Source organism: Labeo rohita, chromosome 6 (assembly GCF_022985175.1).
Source record: "Labeo rohita strain BAU-BD-2019 chromosome 6, IGBB_LRoh.1.0, whole genome shotgun sequence".
Lineage (NCBI taxonomy): Eukaryota > Metazoa > Chordata > Actinopteri > Cypriniformes > Cyprinidae > Labeo > Labeo rohita.
This window is the reverse complement of record NC_066874.1, coordinates 8,829,322-8,850,274: the sequence shown is the minus strand read 5'-3', so window position 1 is coordinate 8,850,274 and position 20,953 is coordinate 8,829,322. Positions and strand designations below refer to the sequence as shown.

General features: G+C 34.8%; 1 protein-coding gene across 3 annotated transcripts in view; it reads left to right on the top strand.

The window, feature by feature from the left end:
• Positions 1–209: 209 nt before the first annotated feature.
• The window catches only part of pkp4 (plakophilin 4), a 57,590-nt gene continuing 36,846 nt past the window's right edge, over positions 210–20,953 (top strand). For 2 of the 3 annotated variants that reach the window (XM_051111974.1, XM_051111973.1), the window contains exons 1-3: positions 210–664; positions 10,994–11,124; positions 14,283–14,395. In XM_051111974.1, the coding sequence (XP_050967931.1) occupies positions 10,999–11,124; positions 14,283–14,395 (239 nt within the window). In that variant the 5' untranslated portion in view covers positions 210–664; positions 10,994–10,998. Of the gene's footprint in view, positions 665–10,993; positions 11,125–14,176; positions 14,190–14,282; positions 14,396–20,953 lie in introns of those variants that run through there. The other variant, XM_051111975.1, reaches the window with a different exon arrangement.

Genomic DNA, 20,953 nt, shown 5'->3' with positions numbered 1-20,953 from the left:
TTATTTGCTTACTGGTGAATCTTTATATAGGCTAATTTAATTTAATTTGATCGGGCAGTAAAACGTATTATATCATCTGACAGGAGCAGTTTAGATCACACTCCCAATGGGAGCTGCCCTTTTATCCACACGATGGCAATGTTGCCTAATGTTCACTTCGATAAAGCCTTTAGAAAACCGTGTTTTTATTATCATACAAAATATTTATGATGCGCCGGCTAGTCTTCCCCAAAGTTATGTGGACTTTGTTAAACCCGAATACTAGCGAATCCAACCAATAGAAGAGCAAACACATATACTGAGCAATTCAAAGTAACCAATTTGAGGGCGTCTATGCGCACTACGAGCAGATGGTCACTCATGTGACCATTTAGAGGCTGTTGTTTTCGCTCTGTAGCCGTATTTTTCACGCAAAACTCGATTTTTTTCCAAGCAACTCCTGTTCGACTACATGGCAACACATTTAAATGCCCTGAAACAGCATCTCTATGTGGAGCGTCTACGTCACGCGTTCTGACCCTCTTGCCCATGGAAGCGCGCAAGACCCAGCCGGAGCCGCCCGTTCATCGCGTGAAAACACCTTTGGAAAGAATGTCATCCAGTGATTGCGTTACAAATGGATTTATCGGGCTCCGCGAATAATTTGCATTTCGGCGGTTTTGCGGTAAGTACTGGTGATTTCGCGCAGCACCAATGAAGCGTTGCTAACATCTGGCGCGCACTGGCGGCGGGAATTCATCGCTGCTTGTCATTTATCGGCAGATCTTGTGCATCTCTCCTTCAGTTATTTTCAGAGCTGAGCTTAATAGACGCCGTGGTCACTGCACAAGCTGGAAAAGCGGTTTGCTTTTCTGTCGAAGCCTGCTTTAAATCTCACTCCATCTGCCTTTCCTCATTGCAGCGCAGAAAATATGCATTTGTACTATAGTTATGCATGCATAATTGAACTGATGGCCTTGTTTAATGCATAAAGCTAAATAACTTGAGCAGGTGTAGTGTCGCTTCCACCTCTAATCGACATACCTACACCTCCCATCATCATCTCAGGTCCATCATCTGTCCCTGCATGGCGCATTTTATCCATCTGCTCATCATCTTGTAACCTGGGCAATGCATTGCATGTTGCATTAGTTAGTTGGATTAATTAGAATCCTTAGTGACATGTGTTATGGCATCCTACAGTCCAGTATCCCACAGCCTGTGAAGTAGGCTGGTCTCCATTACGACTGATAGATTCTGTCACTGGGACCACCTTTTAGACACTTTCTTTATGCATAATTGAGCATCCCTCTCTGTCCTTGCTCTCAACTCCAGCTCTAATAATTCAAGCTCGACAGAATGTAGAAGAAGTCTGCATCTCTTGGACCGTAATGGCAGTGTGGTTGCAGTTTCAGCTGCCTCATCATATTGACCAGAGTTTAGATTGAACGCAGGTTTGCTGCTGTGCACCATGTAATTGCTGCTGTGCGGTGATTTGCTTTGAGCAGACCACAATTACAGTATGTAAAGATTGCAGGGACAGTGCATCATGATGCAGTAAGACGTGTTCCTTGGAGACACTGCATTGTCATGTTATATGGTGTGCAAAAGCATCCCAGGGACTTTTGTGTGTGTGTCCATTTGAAATAGCCAAGGCTGAGTTTCGCTATTCATTAGAAATGACAGAATGATCTCTCTGACAGACGTAAGTGGTGCTGGTATACAATGTCAGATGACTCCAATAAGTAACAGTTTATTACTGTTTCTTGGTCATCGTGGCTAATAGGATGGTTTGCGTGTTTTCTCTCCTCTCGTCGCTTCTGTATATAAACCCGGCGCTCTGACTGACAGCAGACTCCTGGTAAATCCAGTGTGGAGGTGGGTGGGGATTTTAAGGACTTTCTAAAGTGGATTTTGGATTTTATTCTTGTAAATGCCAGCACAGTGGGCTACTGCCATTTATGAAGTTTATAAGCTGAAATCATTGGATTATGTATGGATGTGTGCGTTTTGCAAAACCGATTCATTTCCGTGAACCGGTTCTCTTTTGGATGGTTCATTTCATTGAACCCGTTAAAAATAAAAATGGTTCTGTGGTTCTTTTACATCATCACTCCATTACATCACCCATCAAATATCTAACAAATTAGTAAATGTTATGCTGAAACAGTCAAATAAAGTGCGTGTGTTAAGGCAAACCGCTGATTATTACTAGTTTACCAAATAGTTCACCCCAAATTATTTTTTTTTCATTCACTCATCCCTCAGGCAATCCAAAAAGATGACTTTATTAATTCATAGAAAACTCAAGATGATTTTTAGTTCAGATGATCATGTTCAAGCCCCAAAAAGGCAGTAAGGACATAGATGAAATAGTCTAAGTGACATCAGCAGTTCAATCGTAATACTATGAAGCGATGAGAATATTTTTTTGTGCACAAAGAAAACTAAAATAATGACTTCTTTTCTTTCTTTTGTGTCAGTCTTCGACGTGCGTTCACAAGAGTACCACAAAGCATGCATGTGGTGCTGCTGACGCAGGAGCTGGCGTTCAGATGTGGAACGTCTATCTCTCTTAGTTGATCATCTGTATATTCTGGTTCAAATAAGTAAGGCTAGGCAAAAATTGCAAGTCATCCTCTCTGTCGAAATCTTCTGACATGTTTACGAAGACTGTTTTATGTACAGCGTGCGTCTTCTGCTTGTAAACAAGGCGTAGCACATCCGGGTTCTACGTCGACTGGTGATATATGAAGTGAAATTATCACTCTGTGTAAGAAACGGAACATAATTTATAACATTATTACATGTAATCCATAGCCTCAGGTCAAACAGTCCTGGAGCTGAAGGTTTTTGTTTCACGATGACGTATAAATGGAAACAAATTCACGTGGGACACCATTGTTGTTTACAACAGAGAGGGACGATGCATTTGCAGACCATGACTATTGAGTCAGACATGACCACGAAGCTCTCCCTGTAGGTTTAATTCATTCATTTTGAAGCAGTTTTTTGGTTTAACAACATTCTAGTAAGAGCCACAGTATCCTGGTGTAGTCATATTTTTTCATTGCAAATCTCAGGTGGCACGCACACACAGGCTCAAGAATCCGATATCACTATTGTACATAAACATCTTGTTTAGTCATGAATTTGTGTGCCAGTGTTTGCACTGACTGCCTGGTCATCCTTAAGATGATGACTTTTCTTTTGTTTATAGTGTTTATACACGCACATGTGTGCATTTTAGTTAGGGATCGATGCCTAGTTAATTTGTAAGTTTGACTAGTACAGATCTTTTTTCTTATTTGCAATATTTTAATTTTAATTAGTGTGCTGTGTTTTAGCTGTTCACAGTAAGTCCTCTCTTGGTGAAGTTTTATTTTTAAATCCGTTCCTATTAGATGTGCATGATTTTGGGAAATAGTGAATCAGTATATAATTGCTTACAATAGACACCAGTTCTCTCATCTCTTATTTCAGTGATTTACAAAAAGCTGAACATTAGGCTACTAAATAAAATAATTTGTTGTTGTTTTTTTTAAAAAAAGAAAATGCAGGAAGTAAAAGGTAGGAATGATGAGTCAAAGTAGACATTGGTAGTCACTGAGGGAAAAGACCAAGTGAACATGTCAGTCATGTCAAGTTTTCACATGCAAATATTTATGGATTTGAACAATTTTTTTTGTTGTAAAACTAACAAATAAATCATTTTTTTAAAAAGGCAGTGGTAATAGATTCTTATTTATGCTAAGTGCAAATAGCTATAGCTATAAATAAAGCCCTTCCTATACCTACTCTAACCCTACCTGCTACTTTCTTTCCAACTTTTTTTCCTTCACTTTTATTGAAAATAAATGCCTTTCTGACATGATATGAGATTTTAAAAAGGGAGAAAGTCAAAAAACAGATTTTACCTTGTAAGGCCCAGTGAAATCCGTTTTATTTTTTCATTTTAATTTTTCTGGATTCCTTTTTAATGGTTAAATAAATTTTATCAAACAAAAAGCATGTATAAGTAATTACAATCATGAAACTTACAATTTAACATCAGTTTATTAAATGTTTAACAAAAATTACATGTTTAGGGCCATATGAAATGTATTTTTTTCTCACCTTGTGTTTTATTGTTACCAAATTCTGGTTTTAAGATGTTTAATTATTTGAATGCATAAAAACAACTTTTATTTATTCTTACAATAGCCTTGTGATTTTTCCCCCCCCAGAAATTCTGTGTTGTGTATTTGTATTTTTCTGGTTATTAAATGAAGGCATAAAAAATAATTTAATTGCTCTTTTAATCAATACCAAATAAACACATTTTATTTTTTGGCAAGTAAAGAGGATTTACTATTAAAATTAAAACATAAAACAAAATATTGTGTGATTATATCTAAAAAAAATAAAGTTTTATTAATTTTTCAACAGTAGTAGTAGTATTACATACATTCTAAATAATGGTAATATATTTCTGGCATATATATCTTCAAGTCAAACCAAACCTTTATTTTGCTTTGAATACCTGTAAATAATGCTGGTTGTGGTTAGAAGGGATACAGAGGAAGCCGGAAATTAACAATAAATTTTACTCAAATAGAACGGTCAAATGCCAATGAAGTGACTCTCAGAGCAGTTCTGGAAATGTAAATGTATTTATGTCCTCAATTTATTGAGACAGCAGACACTGAAATTACCGCAGGCGTCATGCGTGGTTCAGTATATATAGTAGGCTAAGCAAAACCGCACGTCTGTGCCATTCATTAACACAGAGACACACAGAAGATGCAGGAGTCATATTTAAATAGTCTTTTTAGGGCTTAATATTTACAGATACTAGTCCATATTGTGATTTGATTTAATCTGATGACATATTTTTGATTAATTCTTCCAAACATTGACAAATTCCATGACATTTTGGGTTAAACACTTAATTCCATTTTTATGACTGCATTACATGATTCCGTCTGCACTTTCCACATCTCGGAAATCATAGGCCCCTAAACTCAGATCGATTGCATCAAAAAGACTACACCATGCTTTTTACCATCTGCCCTGGAGCTGTTGTTTCATAGTCGTCTTTTGTAGTGTTAACTAGCCCAATAATGCATAGGCGGGCGGAGTTAGTGTAAATAGCCTCTGCCAACAAGGCATCTATTTGCACTTACTGTAAATAGACAGTTTAAAAAATCAGTTTAGTAAATGATTCAGTGACTCACCTTGAAGAGATTGGTTGAATGAATGATTTTTGCATTATTGTGAGGGGTAGGTTTAGGGTTGGGGTTGGTCTAGGTGTAGATGTTAATAAAACAATCTAATAGGTAAAACATTTTATTTATTCGACGTTTTAAAATAATGTACCAACTGCACTACACCTAAACCTACCTGATAGTATGAAAAAAGCAAATGTGACGTAAAAACGCAATTGCAAGCATGCCGTTTTAACTTATAGAAAAGTGCCTTTTGATGCCAAAATCGGAACGCAAATAATTTTTATAGAATACTGTCGTCAAAGACGCCATTTTATAGTTAAACGCAGACATTTAAATGGACATGCTATGGATGAAAACTGCTTTGACTACTCTACTTTTAAAGGGGTCATCGGATGCAAAGTTCACTTTCACATGTTGTTTTAATATTAATGTGTGTTGGCAGAGTATGTACACATCTACCCATTAACAAAAAAAAAAAATGCATGCAGTGGTTTTTAATTAATCTGTAAAAGTAATATCCCCTTTTTCAATTCGAGCCATTCTCAGATGCCTGTCGGTGTGGCGTCTGTGTTCGCGCGAATCATTCATGATCCAGCAGAAGTGAGTATAAGGCTTTTTATATGAATCTTTGAAAACACCTTTCCTAATAATATGCTAGTTAGCAAGTTTCACGGCTAAATGTGCCTAAAGTAAACAACCTCTCAGAGCACAGCTCATCATGCCACAGAGAGTAGAGAGGGGCGGGGCGAGCAAAGCCCATTTGCATTTAAGGGAACAATCCATTAGAATGGGTTGATTTTTTGCAGCGCTCATTTGACCAGGTAAAAAAGGGTGTTGTTTTACACTACCATTGAGAATTTTTAACCAAAGTATATTATAGACGTTTAATTAAGACCCTAAAGAATCATATCAACTTGTGGAAAATGGGCATCCGATGACCCCTTAAAGCATAAATTTGATTTAAACAATATGTCTACATAATATTCACATATGGTGGTCGTAGGGGACGCATTGCATTAGCCCTACAGTTGAAGCATGGCATTATATTTAAAGCTGTTACTATTAACATTTTACATAACATTTATTTACTTTATATCACAATTCTGACTTTTTTCTCACAAATGCAAGTTTATATCTCCTAGTTAGGACTTTATAACTTGATTTAACTCACAACAATAGTGAGTTTGTCAATTCTTAGTGGAAAAAAGCCAGAGCCGAGGGGAAAAGAGAGAATGACGAGTTGATTTTCCTTATCAGAATTATGAGATTTAATCTCGGAATTGCGAGAATAAAGTCAGAATTCTGAAATATAAATTCAAATTTACCTTTTTTTATTCTTTCATTCCGTGGCTCCATAGACGTCTACTTGAAAAGTGTAATTGTTTGCAAACACTGAATTGGTCTATTTGTCAGAAAACTAGAAAGCGAAACATATGGAGCTGTAATCATAACTGTGTTCAAAAATGATTAAAAGTGATCACTGTTTACCACCTCTATGTTCATTTCTTTTAGAAACTGCAGTGATATGTACTTAGTTGTACAGTAGGTACATATTCCGTGTCTCGCAAAAAGGTACGTTTTTTGTCATGAGACCTGGTTGTATATAATTATCATTTTGACATTGACAAGATTGGTAATTAATTATAACTTATGTATGTGGCCATGTTGTAAAAGAGCTGTAAAGATCTCTCAAAACTAGCCCATCAAGAGGTCAAAATAAGTGACTGTTTAAATGTAAGAAGACCTGAGTGTTATCAAATAACCTCCAAGAGGTGATTCACTCTTTTTTATGATAACTACTGTAGACATCAGTGTTTAGATCTGAACTATATAAACTTTAATCCAATACTTAAGTGATTATGTGAATGTTTGTAACATAAAATCAAGAAACTGTGTGGTTGAAAACACTGTTTGTGTTTCATATATACAAAAAAACAATAGCTCTTTCTTGATTAGCCATGGCAGGAGGTTATTAGACATTGCTGAATTATTATTATTTGTAGGAATAAGATTGTGATTATGCTGCAGCTCTTTAGCTGTGTACAGTACTGTTCATGCAGACAGACGCCTTTAGTCATTGCATTGTGATCTGCACTGTTTTTTATGCATCTTGTGCCATGAGCACATATGATCAGGGTCAGGATGATGAACTGAAACCAGAGATCCCTTAAAACCAATCAGTCGACTAGTCGTTTTTGAAATATTTCATCTAATCTCATCCCATATAATCTTAGCATTGAAAACTCCACTTTCCGTTATTTGCATTATGTGCTTTTCTATAAAAAAACAGCTAGACCAAGCTGAAGAAGATGCTATTCTTTTTATCTTAAAGGCATTAAAGCCATCCAGAAAGAGGAAAAGAGTGCATCTGCTGATCATACTATTTTTGCTGTCAGTTGGGGGAGGGTATTGGGAAGGGAACAGGTTGTCTTGTCATGCTGTTGCATGCTGGGATGCTGGAACACACGTTGGAATACATCCCTTGTTGCCCTGCCTTAATGCTGCCAAGAACTCCAGGCTTTCTTTGCCATTCTAATAAAAGTGTATAGGACAGAGATTTCCATGCAGTTTTCTGGTACACCATCAATGTGAAATTAAAAGTGTCCCAGTTCGCTAGGCATGGGCGATATGGGCTTAAAAAGTTATCACGAATATTTCTGGTATTTATTGCGATAACGTTATCAAAGATGATAATTCAAGGAAATACTGTTTCATTAGAGAACAGAATTATCTTTCCTATTTTTACCTAAAAATAGTCAATGGCTACCAAATCTTTGAGAGTAAAAAAAAAACATACACAAACAAAACCAAATTAAACCCTCCTGACGAAACACTGATGTCCTAAGACACGAAACGATCGGTTTGTCCGAGAAACTGAACAGCATTTATATCATTTGGTTTTGTTTGTGTATGTTTTTATTTACTCTCAAAGATTTGGTAGCCATTGACTGCCATTATATGACTGACAGACTGCAATGGTTTGAGTTAAAAATCTTCGTTTGTGTTCTACTGAAGAAACAAAGTCACCTACATCTTGGATGCCATGGGGGTAAGCAAATAAACATCAAATTTTCATTTTTGGGTGAACTATCCCTTTAAGACGAATTCCTTGTGTGTGAAACACACTTGGCAATAAAGCTCTTTCTGATTCGGAAACCAGAGGGTGCCCTTGCGCAGAAACTCCACATATGCGTTACAGCAGAAGTAGTAGTACTGACAACGCTTCAGGAATCTCTAATCCAGTGATCTGCAAAAAATAAAAAACACAATTTGTTGAGTCAGCTTAAAATAATTTGTTTCCCTGCTGCCTTAAAAATTTAAGTTCAGTCAACTAAAATATGTTTAGTCAACTTGAAATGTTACAAAAGTAACAACTTTTGAAATTAAAATTTTAAGGTTGACTCAACAAATAGTTTTTTTACAGTGTAGCTGATAGAGAAATATTAACTGAGGAAATGTGAAGACAATAAACGTACGACTGCTACAGTACATGGTTTGTCTGTGTTCTTCAAGCAATCTTGGGTATTTTTCTAAGGATAAAGTATATGCAATGCTATTCAACATAGCTATATAATACTATAAAATAGTATTATTTCAGCCTCATTCTATGATATGAAACCTCGGCCGATCACAAAAGGTTATGTCAAACAAATAACTATGTTATGAAGTTAATTTGGAGAAAAAATTATGTCAATAAATTATATCTTTGTCAGACAACAGGTTTGTAAACATGCTCAAACACATGCAAAACTGCATCACACAATGGCTACTAGTACAGTCAACATTATTCAAGGCTCAGACCGATTTTGTGAGAAGGGTATAACTGCAGCGTGGAGATCTCCAAATGGGGGTGGGAACTCCAAAATAAGGTGTGGCTTCTTCCCATTGACAGACAGGCACATGACACGCATGCGCAATTTTTTCCCCCAAACCACTTCAGCACAAACTCCGCCCCACAGCTGCTTCTAAAAATTTTATTGGTTGTGTCAATCACAGTGTTGATTTTCTGTACTATGCTACAAACAATGCTAAACCCTAAACGTACCCCATACCTGACCCTAACCTTAACCAGTGAATTGACTGCACGGTGGGATTGGTGCTGAATAGCGTGGCAGATAAACAGCTAATAAGATTATGCAATATAAGATCGCCGGGCCGTTCTGAAACTCCCCAACCAGACCTCACCGGACAATGGGACCTTTTTAGTTACACTCAGCGTCACTACACCCTCCTACCCTGCGAATTTCAAGTCCCAGGAAGCCCCCGTTTCTTAAAACAAAGTGATAGAGTAAAACCTTTCCTCTGTGCTGTGCTGGGACGGCTCGCGGGAGAGCTCGCGGGTGATTCCTGTTTACATCATTAAGCAGAGGTTCCAACTCCAGTCCGAACACCACTGGCCACAAGCTTTTCTGCTTTCACTGAGCATATTTATTTAGCATATTTTATTTTATTTTAGAACAGCTAGAAGCAATGTCTATAATTTCTAAAGTTTTATTTTGAAATGTAACTCAATAATAATTGGCTGAAGCCAGAGCCAATGGTGAAAGTCTTTGCATGATGAGACCCCGCCCCGTTTTGGAGGTTATGCACACTTTTGGAGTTCCCGCCCCATTTGGAGATCTCCGGTCTGCAGTTATACATACTTGGATTTTGTCGCACAGCACATTTTTGACCAAACCAGTTCTAGGTTGGAGCTCCTCATTTAGCAGTATACTAGTTTCACGTCCGCCTTCAGCATGTCACCCCGCACTGTCGCACACAAAAATATGTCAAAAACTAGACTTTATCATTATTATCTTGAGAATAGTGGGGAAAATTTTCGCCGGTATATCACAAATGATAAGATATCGCCCATCCCTAATGTTTGCTCGCTTCATACACGTTTCTGGTCCTTGTGCACGATTTATCATTGCACATTATTTCAAAGCAAAAATGTTTGTCTTGCTAATATTTCATCAAATCGTAAATGATGATATGTCAAGATGCACTTGAGGATGAACTTGACCTTCAGCTTCTACATCCCAGTCTGAAAGCCTCTTTAAAAGTGGCTGCCTGCTTTTCAAGATCCAATTAATTCCAGATGGATAACATCAAGCCCAGTCACATTATAGAGGTAAAATGGGTACTGATTACTGTTTTATGTTGACTTTAAGGAAGTCACCTTCACTTAAATATCAGCCAGGCCAATTAGTCAACCAATATCTTGCCAATTTAAGGGAATCTGCGTCATTCTAGTGTTTTTTTTCCTGTGATGTGAAAAGGCTGAATTTTCAACATCATTACTCCAGTCTTCAATGTCACATAATGGTTCAGAAATCAATCTAATATGCTGATTTACAATTGTTGTGTTGTGGGAAACATGATAGAATTTTGTTTAGGATTCTTTGATAACAATAACTTTTAAAAGTGCAGCATTTAATTGAAAATCAAAATTTGGAACATTCTAAAAGTCTTAGTTGTCATTTTCAAAATATTTAAAGAGATAGTTCACTCAAAAATGAAAATTCTGTCATTAATTACTCACCTTCGGAAGACAAATTAAGATATTTTTGATGAAATCTGGTACTAGTGTGTAACATCAGTATCAGCATCGGCCATTAAAACCCATAACCATTGACCAGTAAACTTAGTAAACAACTACGGTAGTGCTCTTGTCTTGAAAAATATAAGTTTTATGATATCTAAATAAAAAGTAGGACACTGAGTTGTTATATTGGACTGTATTTGTAGAGCAAGATAATAATAGTGTATCATTGCTACGGCATATAAATGATAATAACTGTGTTGTGTGTTCCTGTGTGCAGGGGGAATGCCTACTCCAAGGCAAAGCCCTGTGGAGGAAAGGGAGGTGCTGAGTGGTGAGGGAAGATCCAACAACAACAACATGGCGACCGATGCCACCACCACCAACCTGCTGGCCTCTGTTAAAGAGCAGGTATGCCGTACTGTTTCCATCTGCCAGTGTCTGGCTGTAGGGTAGCTGTAATCTGAATAGCAGCTCAGACATGAGTGGCCACAGATTGTAGATGTATTAAGTCAGCCTTCTGCTCATTAGTCAAAAGTCATATTTGCATTATTAATTCTTGGGCGGGGAAAGCTCGCTTTGAGGACACACATATCTGGTCTACACTGAATTTTAGAGCTGGTAATCTTGTTTTCTCTTGTTTGTGTACATTGTGGTTTTATTTTATTTTAATTTATTTTTTGTTACATCATCATTCTGTTTGTTTAAGATCAAGATTCTTATTTACATGTTTCCTCATGTCGGGTTTGAATTTGAGAGCTGATAAAGTAGTTTTTCCAAGTTATTTATTATTCTATTTCCTTCTTTATTAAAAATTTATTTGAAAGCATTTATATCAAAGCCAATTTGTTTAAGAACAAGATTCTAATTTACCCGTTTTCTCACAATAGGTTTACATAGAATTTGCGAGCTAGATTTTAGAAAGCCACTAATTTTATTTAATTTAAGTTTATTTTATTATTTAAAATTTAATTTTATAACAATTTTTATTAAAAAATTATTATTATTATTTTATATATATTTATTTCATCAGCCAGTTTGTTTAAAATAAGATTATTATTCAGTGTAGGTTTACGCTGAATTTGAGAGCTGGTTTTTATAAAGTTACCATTTTTATTTCATTACAAATTTTATGTTAGTGTATTTATTGTATGTTTTATTATATTTTTATTTTATTACCATTTTATTTAGAAACAAAATTCTCGTTTATCTGTTTCCTCACGTCAGGAAATATAATAAAGTCTAGTGACTATTTAAGTTTCATTATTTAATTTAATTACATTTTATTCCAATTTACCTTTAGATTCTAATTTGCCTGTTTTCTCACATCAGGTTAATATGGAATGTGCGAACTAGATTTTACCAAGTTACCAATTTTATTTTTTTTATTTTATTTTATTTTATTTTATTTTATTTTATTTTATTTTATTTTATTTTGTTTTATTGTATTGTATTATATTGTATTTTATTTTATTTTACAGTTTTATTACATTTTGTGTGTGTGTTTTTTATCCTATGTTTAATTTTATCAGCGAAGTTGTTTGAAAACAAAATTATTTTTCAATGTAGGTTTATTTTATCTTATTTTATTACAAGTTTTAGTGTTTTACTGTGTATTTTATTACTAATTTATGTTAGCATTTTTATATTATATATTTTATTTTATTTTATTTTATTAACATTTTGTTTAGAAACAAGATTTTTATTTACCTGTTTTCTTACATCAGGCAAGCTGATAAAGTCTAGTTTTAAGTCTAGTGACCATTTAATTTAAATAATTTCATTTAATTAAATTTTATTTTAACTTACGTTTAGATTATAATTTTTCTCACATCAGGTTTTCATGGAATTTGTGAGCTAGATTTTACAAAGGAACAAATTTTATTTTATTACAATTATTGTTACAATTTTTTGTACAAATTTATTTTTTGATTTTTTTTTTATCATATATTTTATTTTATCAGCCAGTTTGTTTAGGGCCAGTTTTTTTTTAATAAAGTTACAATTTTTATTTTATTACTAATTTTTATTACATTTGTGTTTTCTTGTTTGTTTTATTTTATTACCGTTTTTTTAAATACAAGATTCTTATTGACCTGTTTCCTCACATCAGGCAAGGTGATAAAGTCTAGTTTTAAGTCAAGTGACTATTTAATTTTAATTTGTTTAACTTAATTTTATTCTAATTTACCTGTTTTCTCACATCAGGTTTACATGGAATTTGCAAACTAGTTACTAATTTAATTTAATTTTTATTTTATTTTATAAAAATTCCATTACATTTTTTAGTTACAAATTTATGTTAGTATTTTTATTATATATTTAATTTTATTACAAATTTATGTTAGCAAGATTCTTATTTACCTTTTTCCTCACATCAGACAAGCTGATAAAGTCTAGTTTTAAGTCTATTTAATTTGAATTATTTAATTTAATTTGATTTATATTTTTTATTATATATGTTTTCTTTTCATTATTATATTTTACCAAGCAAGTTTTGTTATGAGCTAAATCCTTATTTACATGTTTTCTCACAGAAGGTCTGATGCTCCAGCCTTCTAATCTGTTTCACAGTTCAGTGTCATGAAAATTACTAATTAAACTGTTAGCTTAATCATTACAAATCTCGTTAATGCTGATAGCGTTCATTAACGCTGTGAGTCTCTGTTAAAATCTAACTGATTGTCCCATTACCAGGCTTAACATGTTTCACTAGGACACTGCAGCATGGATTTCATTGCATTGTGTGTGTGTTTGTGTGTGTGTGTGATTGCAGTGATTTGTGTGGTCAAGTCTTGTCGTTTCTTTGTGCTCCTCTTGGACAGAATCAGGACATAGGCAAGTATTGTCACTCTGAACAATAGGTTGAATAGAAGAGGCCTGGTACAGCTGGTAGCTCACAGCATGGCACAAGGCAGATAGCCATTGCCTGACTTATCTCGCCTGGAGAACAACACTCAATAATCTCTCCTTTTCACCGGCTACATTAATTGCAACCTCTCTTGCAGTGCTTGCTTGCCGGCTTGAAACCTGCAATACTTTCGGAATATAATATCTATTTCAGAGCAGATACAATGCTCCGGAATCGTTTCGTTGCACTCTCACAATGGCAAGCAATCAGGAAAATGTGCAGTCATATTTTTTTTTTTTTCCTCAGCGTACTATTCTCAGTACAACTGCAATGTGGGCTGTTTATATGTGTGTGTGAGAGAGTGTGTCTCCTTTAAGGGCAGCTGCATCAACGAGTCTGTCTCTATCACAGAGAGGCAGGCCAACAGTGCAGCCTTCTCGCCTTCCACACACACACATAAACAAACACGCATGCATTGCACACACACAGAGAGACTGAGGCAAGAGGAGGGGAAGAGGCCACAAATTCAGTAGCAAAGAGCAGCGAGACAGGATGGAAGCTGAGAAGAGACAGGATTTAAACACAATGGATTTTGAAGCTAAATTAATGTTGTAACTCGAAACGGGTATGAAGTGTGTACTCCCTACACATGATGGATATGTTTTTGATGGTAGAAGGCAACGGCGGTGACACTTTTGTCCCTCCTGTCTTTCTGAAGGAGCTCCAGTTTGAAAGGCTTACCAGAGAACTCGAAGAAGAGAGACAGATTGTAGCCAATCAGCTGGAGCGATGCAGGTTGGGGGCGGAGTCTCCAGGTGCTGCAAGTGACAGGTAAGAGGCAGTTTCGATAAACTCTATGATAAAACCTAAATACATGTGTTTAGTGAGTGGAATTTATTTTAGGAGGTCTGATTTAAAGAAACAGCTCATTTAAAAACCTTAAAAACCTTTCCTTATGATTTTTGATTTCCAAATGATATAAAAGTGTTATAAAAGTAGACTATATGTGACCCTGGACAACAAAATCAGTCGTAAGTAGCACGGGAATATTTGTTGCAATAGCCAACAATACACTGTATGGGTCAAAATGATTGATTTTTCTTTTATGCCAAAAATCATTAGGATATTAAGTAAACATCATGTTCCTTGAAGATATTTTGTAAATTTCCTACTGTAAATATATAAAAACTTAATTTTTGATTAGTAATATGCTTTGCTAAGAACTTCATTTGGACAACTTTAAAGGCGATTTTCTCAATATTTTGATTTTTTTGCACCCTCAGGTTCCATATATTCAAATAGTTGTATCTCGACCAAATATTATCCTATCCTAACAAACCATATATCAATGGAAAGCTTATTTATTCAGCTTTTGAAACATTTTGAAAAAATGTACTCATATGACTGGTTTTGTGGTCCAGGGTCACATATGACATTTTATCCCATCTTTTGCTGATGTTCTTGAATTTGTATTCCTGTACATTCAAAAATATGGCGCCTTAAAATGCTTAAACAGGTTTGACATCAGTGACGTCAAAAATCATGGGTTTTTGTTTGTCTTGTCATACAAGTTTGGAGTAAATGATGGCAGAGTATATTTATGAAAAGAACATCTGTACTGCTTTCTCGTTATTACCATGAGGCCTGCTCAGCATGTTTTTCCTCTCAAAACATGTGCATGATTGTAAATATTTGATCACCGTTGCTGATGTGGTTTTTGACTGTTTTATAGATGGCAGTGGTGGAAATGAAGGGAATTAAAACTGTGTTGTCATTTACTCACCTTGCATCTCATCTTCAGTGGAACACAAAAGCAGATGTTTAAAGCATAATGTCCAGGGTGTGTATATTTTTGAAGATTTTTATTGTGCTTTTTGTCCTTTTTTGGAGCTTGGCAGTTCAGCAGTGTTGTTTTAGTATTATTGATATGTTATTATCATTTTTTTATATTTTGGAATTCAGTTAGAGTTTTAGTACTTTTGTTGCATTTTCTGTCATTTTTAATTTTTTTCTAAATATATTTATATAGTTCTTAATTTTTATTTCAGTTTTAGGTTTAGTTATTTTAGTACTTCAGGTTAAACTAAAGTTAAACTAAATTTACATTTTTTTTGGCCTTTATTATGATAGGACAGATCATAGCTGACAGGAAGCAAAGTGGGAGAGAGAGAAGGGGGTGGGACGCCCGTTGCGCAATGGCGCTGTATGTCGGCGCTCTGCCAATAAGACTATCGGCGCGACCTAAGTTAAATTTTTTATGTTTTCTCTTATTTTGGTTAAAATTCATTTTATTTGCAGTTTATGGTTTTCATTGTAATTTTATTTTTGGTTAACGCTAATAACACTGCAGTTCAGTTTTGTTGTATGGAACTGATCAGTTTGAACATTCTGCTAAACATCTCCTTTTTTGTTCCACAAAAACATGCAATTTATTTATTTTTGATTAAATGTTCCATTAATAAAATGACGAAACATTAACAACAAAAATATACACTACCAGTCAAACGTTTTTGAACTGTAAGATTTTTAATGTTTTTAAAGAAGTCTCTTCTGCTCATCAAGTCTGCATGTATTTGATCCAAAATACAGCAAAAGCAGTAATATTGTAAAATATTTTTACTATTTAAAATAACTGCATTCTATTTGAATATATTTTAATATGCAATTTATTCCTGTGATCATAAAGTTACAGCATCATTACTCCAGTCTTCAGTGTCACATGATCCTTTAGAAATCATTCTTATATGCTGATTTGCTGTTAAGAAACATTTTTTATTATTATCAGTATTTCATTATTATAAATATCAGCATTTAACTGAAATAAAAAGCTTTTGTAACATTATACACTATACCATTCAAAAGCTTGGAGGAGGCTTTGGGATGGGGTTGGGGAATTATAGAAATTAATACTTTGATGATAAAGACATTTATAATGTTACAAAAGATTTCTATTTCAGATAAATGCTGTTCTTCTGAACTTTCTATTCATCAAATGAACCTGAAAAAATTCTTCTCAGCTGTTTTCCACATAATAATAATAAATGTTTTCTGAGCAGCAAATCAGAATATTAGAATGATTTCTGAAGGATCATGTGACTGGAGTAATGATGCTAAAAAATCAGCTTTGAAATTAGAGGAATAAATACATTTTAAAATATATTCAAATAGAAAACAGTTATTTCAAATGGTAAAAATATTTCAAAATGTCAATGTTTTTTCTGTACTTTGGCTCAAATAAATGCAGGCTTGGTGAGCAGAAGAGACTTTTTTTAAAAAAAACATCTTTACTGTTCAAAAACGTTTGACTGGTAGTGTATATTGTTAAATAATTGCCTTAAGGAGGTTTTAGGAGGAGGCTTAATTATTGCACTTTTATGATATTACTTCAAGCTTTCAAATGTATCTCATATGAGTGTATCCGTGGCAACTACGCATTTAAACCCTTCTCCCTCCACACATAAATGGATCAGTCTTACTCTCCTGCCTACACGTGAGACACATTTAACTGTACAGGATATGTAGTCTGTGTACATACTGTACAGAAACACAGCACTCGCTGTTCTGTTTCTCACGGTGTGTGTCAGTATGAAGGACAAATGTGTGGTGAAGTGCAAACTGTTGTCTCTCTTTCCCCACCGAATAATTACTTTTATGGAAAGTGGGTGTTTGTCAATTTACAATAAACACATTCAAGCTTTAGGGTATTGCGAAAGTTTCTCGCTTAATGAATGTCATGGAAAGAGTGCTCTTGATAAATCAGAGATGTTTGCTACAGCCATCACTTCAGAGAGATTTATTTTCAATCTGGTTAAACTGAAGTACAGTTCTTCCTCATCTCTTGCTTTGCCACAGTGAACTCTTTGTGTCTGTATGTGTGTATGCACATGTCAGCTGCCCTGTTTGTTCTCCTCATCTGTGAAGGAGTGTCTGTTCTGTTTTTTCAGATGGCTTGTGCTGTTTTGCTGCAGTATACAGGACATTTTTTCCTTTTGCTTGAAGACGGTCCATGTGTGCATTCTTGCTACCATGCGCCCTGCAACCCTTTACCTTTAACCTTCCGCTATGTGGCATTCCTGCTGTCCCCACTGTGCCCCCTTTCAGCTGTCGCTGTACACTGATGACCGGTGTCCTTTGACCCCTCCTTTGCAGACGGTGTCGCTTTTTGGCAGGCATTAGCAGACACTCATCTGCTGTTTTAAGGCAGTGGCGTCTACATTCTGTTGTTTATTCAACCTGAACTCCTAATACCACACGTCCTGTCGTTTTTCTCTCTTCTTCAGTTCTTACAAATGCACAAGGATGTTAATTTCTTGTCATTAACCGGACAGGATTTTTAAAATTTGTGTCAGAGAGATAAACGCGACAGTCAGTAGACTGTAACAGTGTGATTGATGTTCACTGGTAATGGTTTCCTAATGCTGGGCAAATGGAGCGGATCTTTTTGCTCTTCATTGACTTATTGGAAGATGAGATGGGTCATTCTACAAAACGGATGCCATTTGTGTTTCGCATAAATATATGTGTGAGAAATAACTAGAAATAGAAATAGCTGATGCCAACTTTTAGACATGCACAGTACACAGTGATTCACAGACTAACGTATCAGTCAAAAGAGTATTTATTTTATTTCCCTTTTTCTGGCCAAATGTTATATGCATGAAACTAAAAGCTAGTATATTGTCTTGTAGTGTTGTCACGATACCAAAATTTTGACTTCGATACGATACCTGACTAAAATATCACGATACTACTACTGAACCGATACTACGAAAAAACATAGAACAGGAAAAGTAATTGAATAATAGATGATCCAAATGGAGATCATAAACAAACAAATGATTTCTTCCTTCCCTTTAAAATCTAAAATAAAATAATATTAATCGCATGCCAGTGCCACTACTCAGATTTATGGTGAGCAACTACCATGCCTACAGGTATGTAGAGATCTTTGCCATATTGGTTAAGTTAGCTTAAAGAATAAAGCCAAATCTTTTTTCATGATATAGTCATTTTATTTCACAACAACATATCAGGACATAGTCATTTCTTGTTATTTTATTTTTGTATAATAATAAGAACCTAAATGCAAGTAACAAACTAAAGGACAACTACAATAAAACAAAGACAAATGAAATAAAGACGGCCCTATGAAATCTGTCTTATTTTTTTCTAAATTCCATTTACATTTTTCTTGACTATTTTATTGTTACATTAAAAAGCATTTATCAAAAAGCATGTCTAATTAATTGAAATTATGAAACTTGCAGAATTGAACAGCAGTTTATTAAAAGTTTAACTTAAATTTTTTTTAAGGCCCTATGAAATACGTTTTATTATTTTTCTCAAATTCAGTTTTGTTTGTGAAACTCTATTTTCCATTATTTTCTGGATTCTATTTTATTCGTTTCATTACATTTTAATAATCAAAAGCATCTTTAATGAATTTATAAAGGATAATCAGATTTTATAAAGAATTAATTTATTATAGGCTTTTTATTTCCTTTTTTTTCCCCAGAAATACTGTGTTGTGTATTTACAGTTTTCTGGTAAATAAATTCTGGTAAATATTAGTAGTAGTAGTACTATCTTTACATTAAGTAATATATTCATATATTTCTGACTGTCAAGTTAAACCGAACTTTTATTTGACGGGTTGCTGTGATGACCTTTAGGGTCTTCATTATATGACGATAGTTTTTCCGCAAAAAAAACAGTAAAATGCTAATGAAGTGACTCTCAGAGACACAGACACGCAGAAATAGGGCTCCTATTAAAATGCAGTACTAGTACAATGCGGAATCGTACCATTTTTAAACGCGATACTTTTTAAGTACTGGTATATTGTGCAACACTAATGCAATTATCACATTTATAAGGTGTTTGTACACAGTTGTGTGGCCACAGTGTGTGAAAACAACCAGCCTATAATGGTAAAAATCCACCTAATCATTTCTTTTATAATCCCAATAAATCATAAACAGTCATAAACATATAAGGATGCACACCACTACTGAATTTCTGACATTTGCAGTGCGCAAGATTGTCCTGTTTTGTTTTTGCTGGCTCTTGAAGCACCGCCCTCTTCTAAAAAGGGGGTCGGAAGCACCAGCTCATTTGCATTTAAATGACGCGTTTTGGCAATTTTAACAAGCTGTTTTTTACTTGACAAAGCATTGTCTGTCTTTGCCTGCATGTTTTGTTTTCGTTTTCGCTCATACCCTAAAAGTGCCAATTTTAACAAGATATAAAATATTATCTGTGGGGTATTTTGAGCTAAAACTTCACATACACACTGGGGACGTCAAAGACTTATTTTACATCTTGTCAAAAGGGGCATAATAGGTCACCATTAAAGTTCACTCAAAAAATAAAATTTGCTGAAAATGTTCTCACCCTCAGGCCGCCCAAGATGGAGATTAAATCTTCATCCATTACAAATCTTTTAGCATTCATTCATTCTTCATTAAGTTAATCTCTGTTAAAATCTAACTAATCATCCCGTTTCTTCGTCGGAACAGATTTGTAGAAATTTACCATTACATCATTAGCATTGCTCACCAATGGATACTCTGCACTGAATGGGTGCTGTCAGAACAAGAGCAAAACAGCTGCTAAACGTAATCCACATGACTCTATCAATGAAAATCTTGAGAAGTGAAAAGCAAATCCATCATTAAGATGTTTTTAACTTCAAACCATTGCTTCTGACTAAAATAAAATATTGCTTTCTCTATTGAAAAACTCATATTGTCATAGAAAAATGCACAGATCAAGCAATGTTTACAAGTTAAAACAGTCCAAGACAGTTAGAAACTGGTGGATTTTGATGTCAAAGCACAACAGGGATTGATTTTTTTTTTTACTAGACAAAGCATTTTGTGGATTATGGACATTCACAACGCTCCTTCTGACAGCACCCATTCACTGCAGATGATCCATTGGTGAGCAAATAAATTTCTCCAATCATCTTAGATGGCATGAGGGTCAGTACAGTAGTTTGGTGCCTGTTTAAAAAGTTTTATACATTAAGAAATAAATTGTTTTTCGTAAATAGTCTTCTGAGTCCTGGTGTAGATTTATGCGAGATGAGGACTGTACTCGTAATCGTTTTCTTTACTAAGTGTTTAAAAGGGGTCATGAACTGCCCTTTTAAATTATTCTGTACTGTTCTCTGAGGTCCACTTATGTTATCACGATTTTCACATCAGAAAACATCCTAATTTAGAATTAATAGGCTATTTTCTGTTCTGTTTTGACCTCCCTCATCAGAATACACCATTTGAATAGGCGTGGCAGATTATTACATATCAAACAATCTGCATTTACAGACAAAACAGTATTGGCCACATGATAAAAACAGTTTCTCACACTTGTGTGGTGTGATTCACT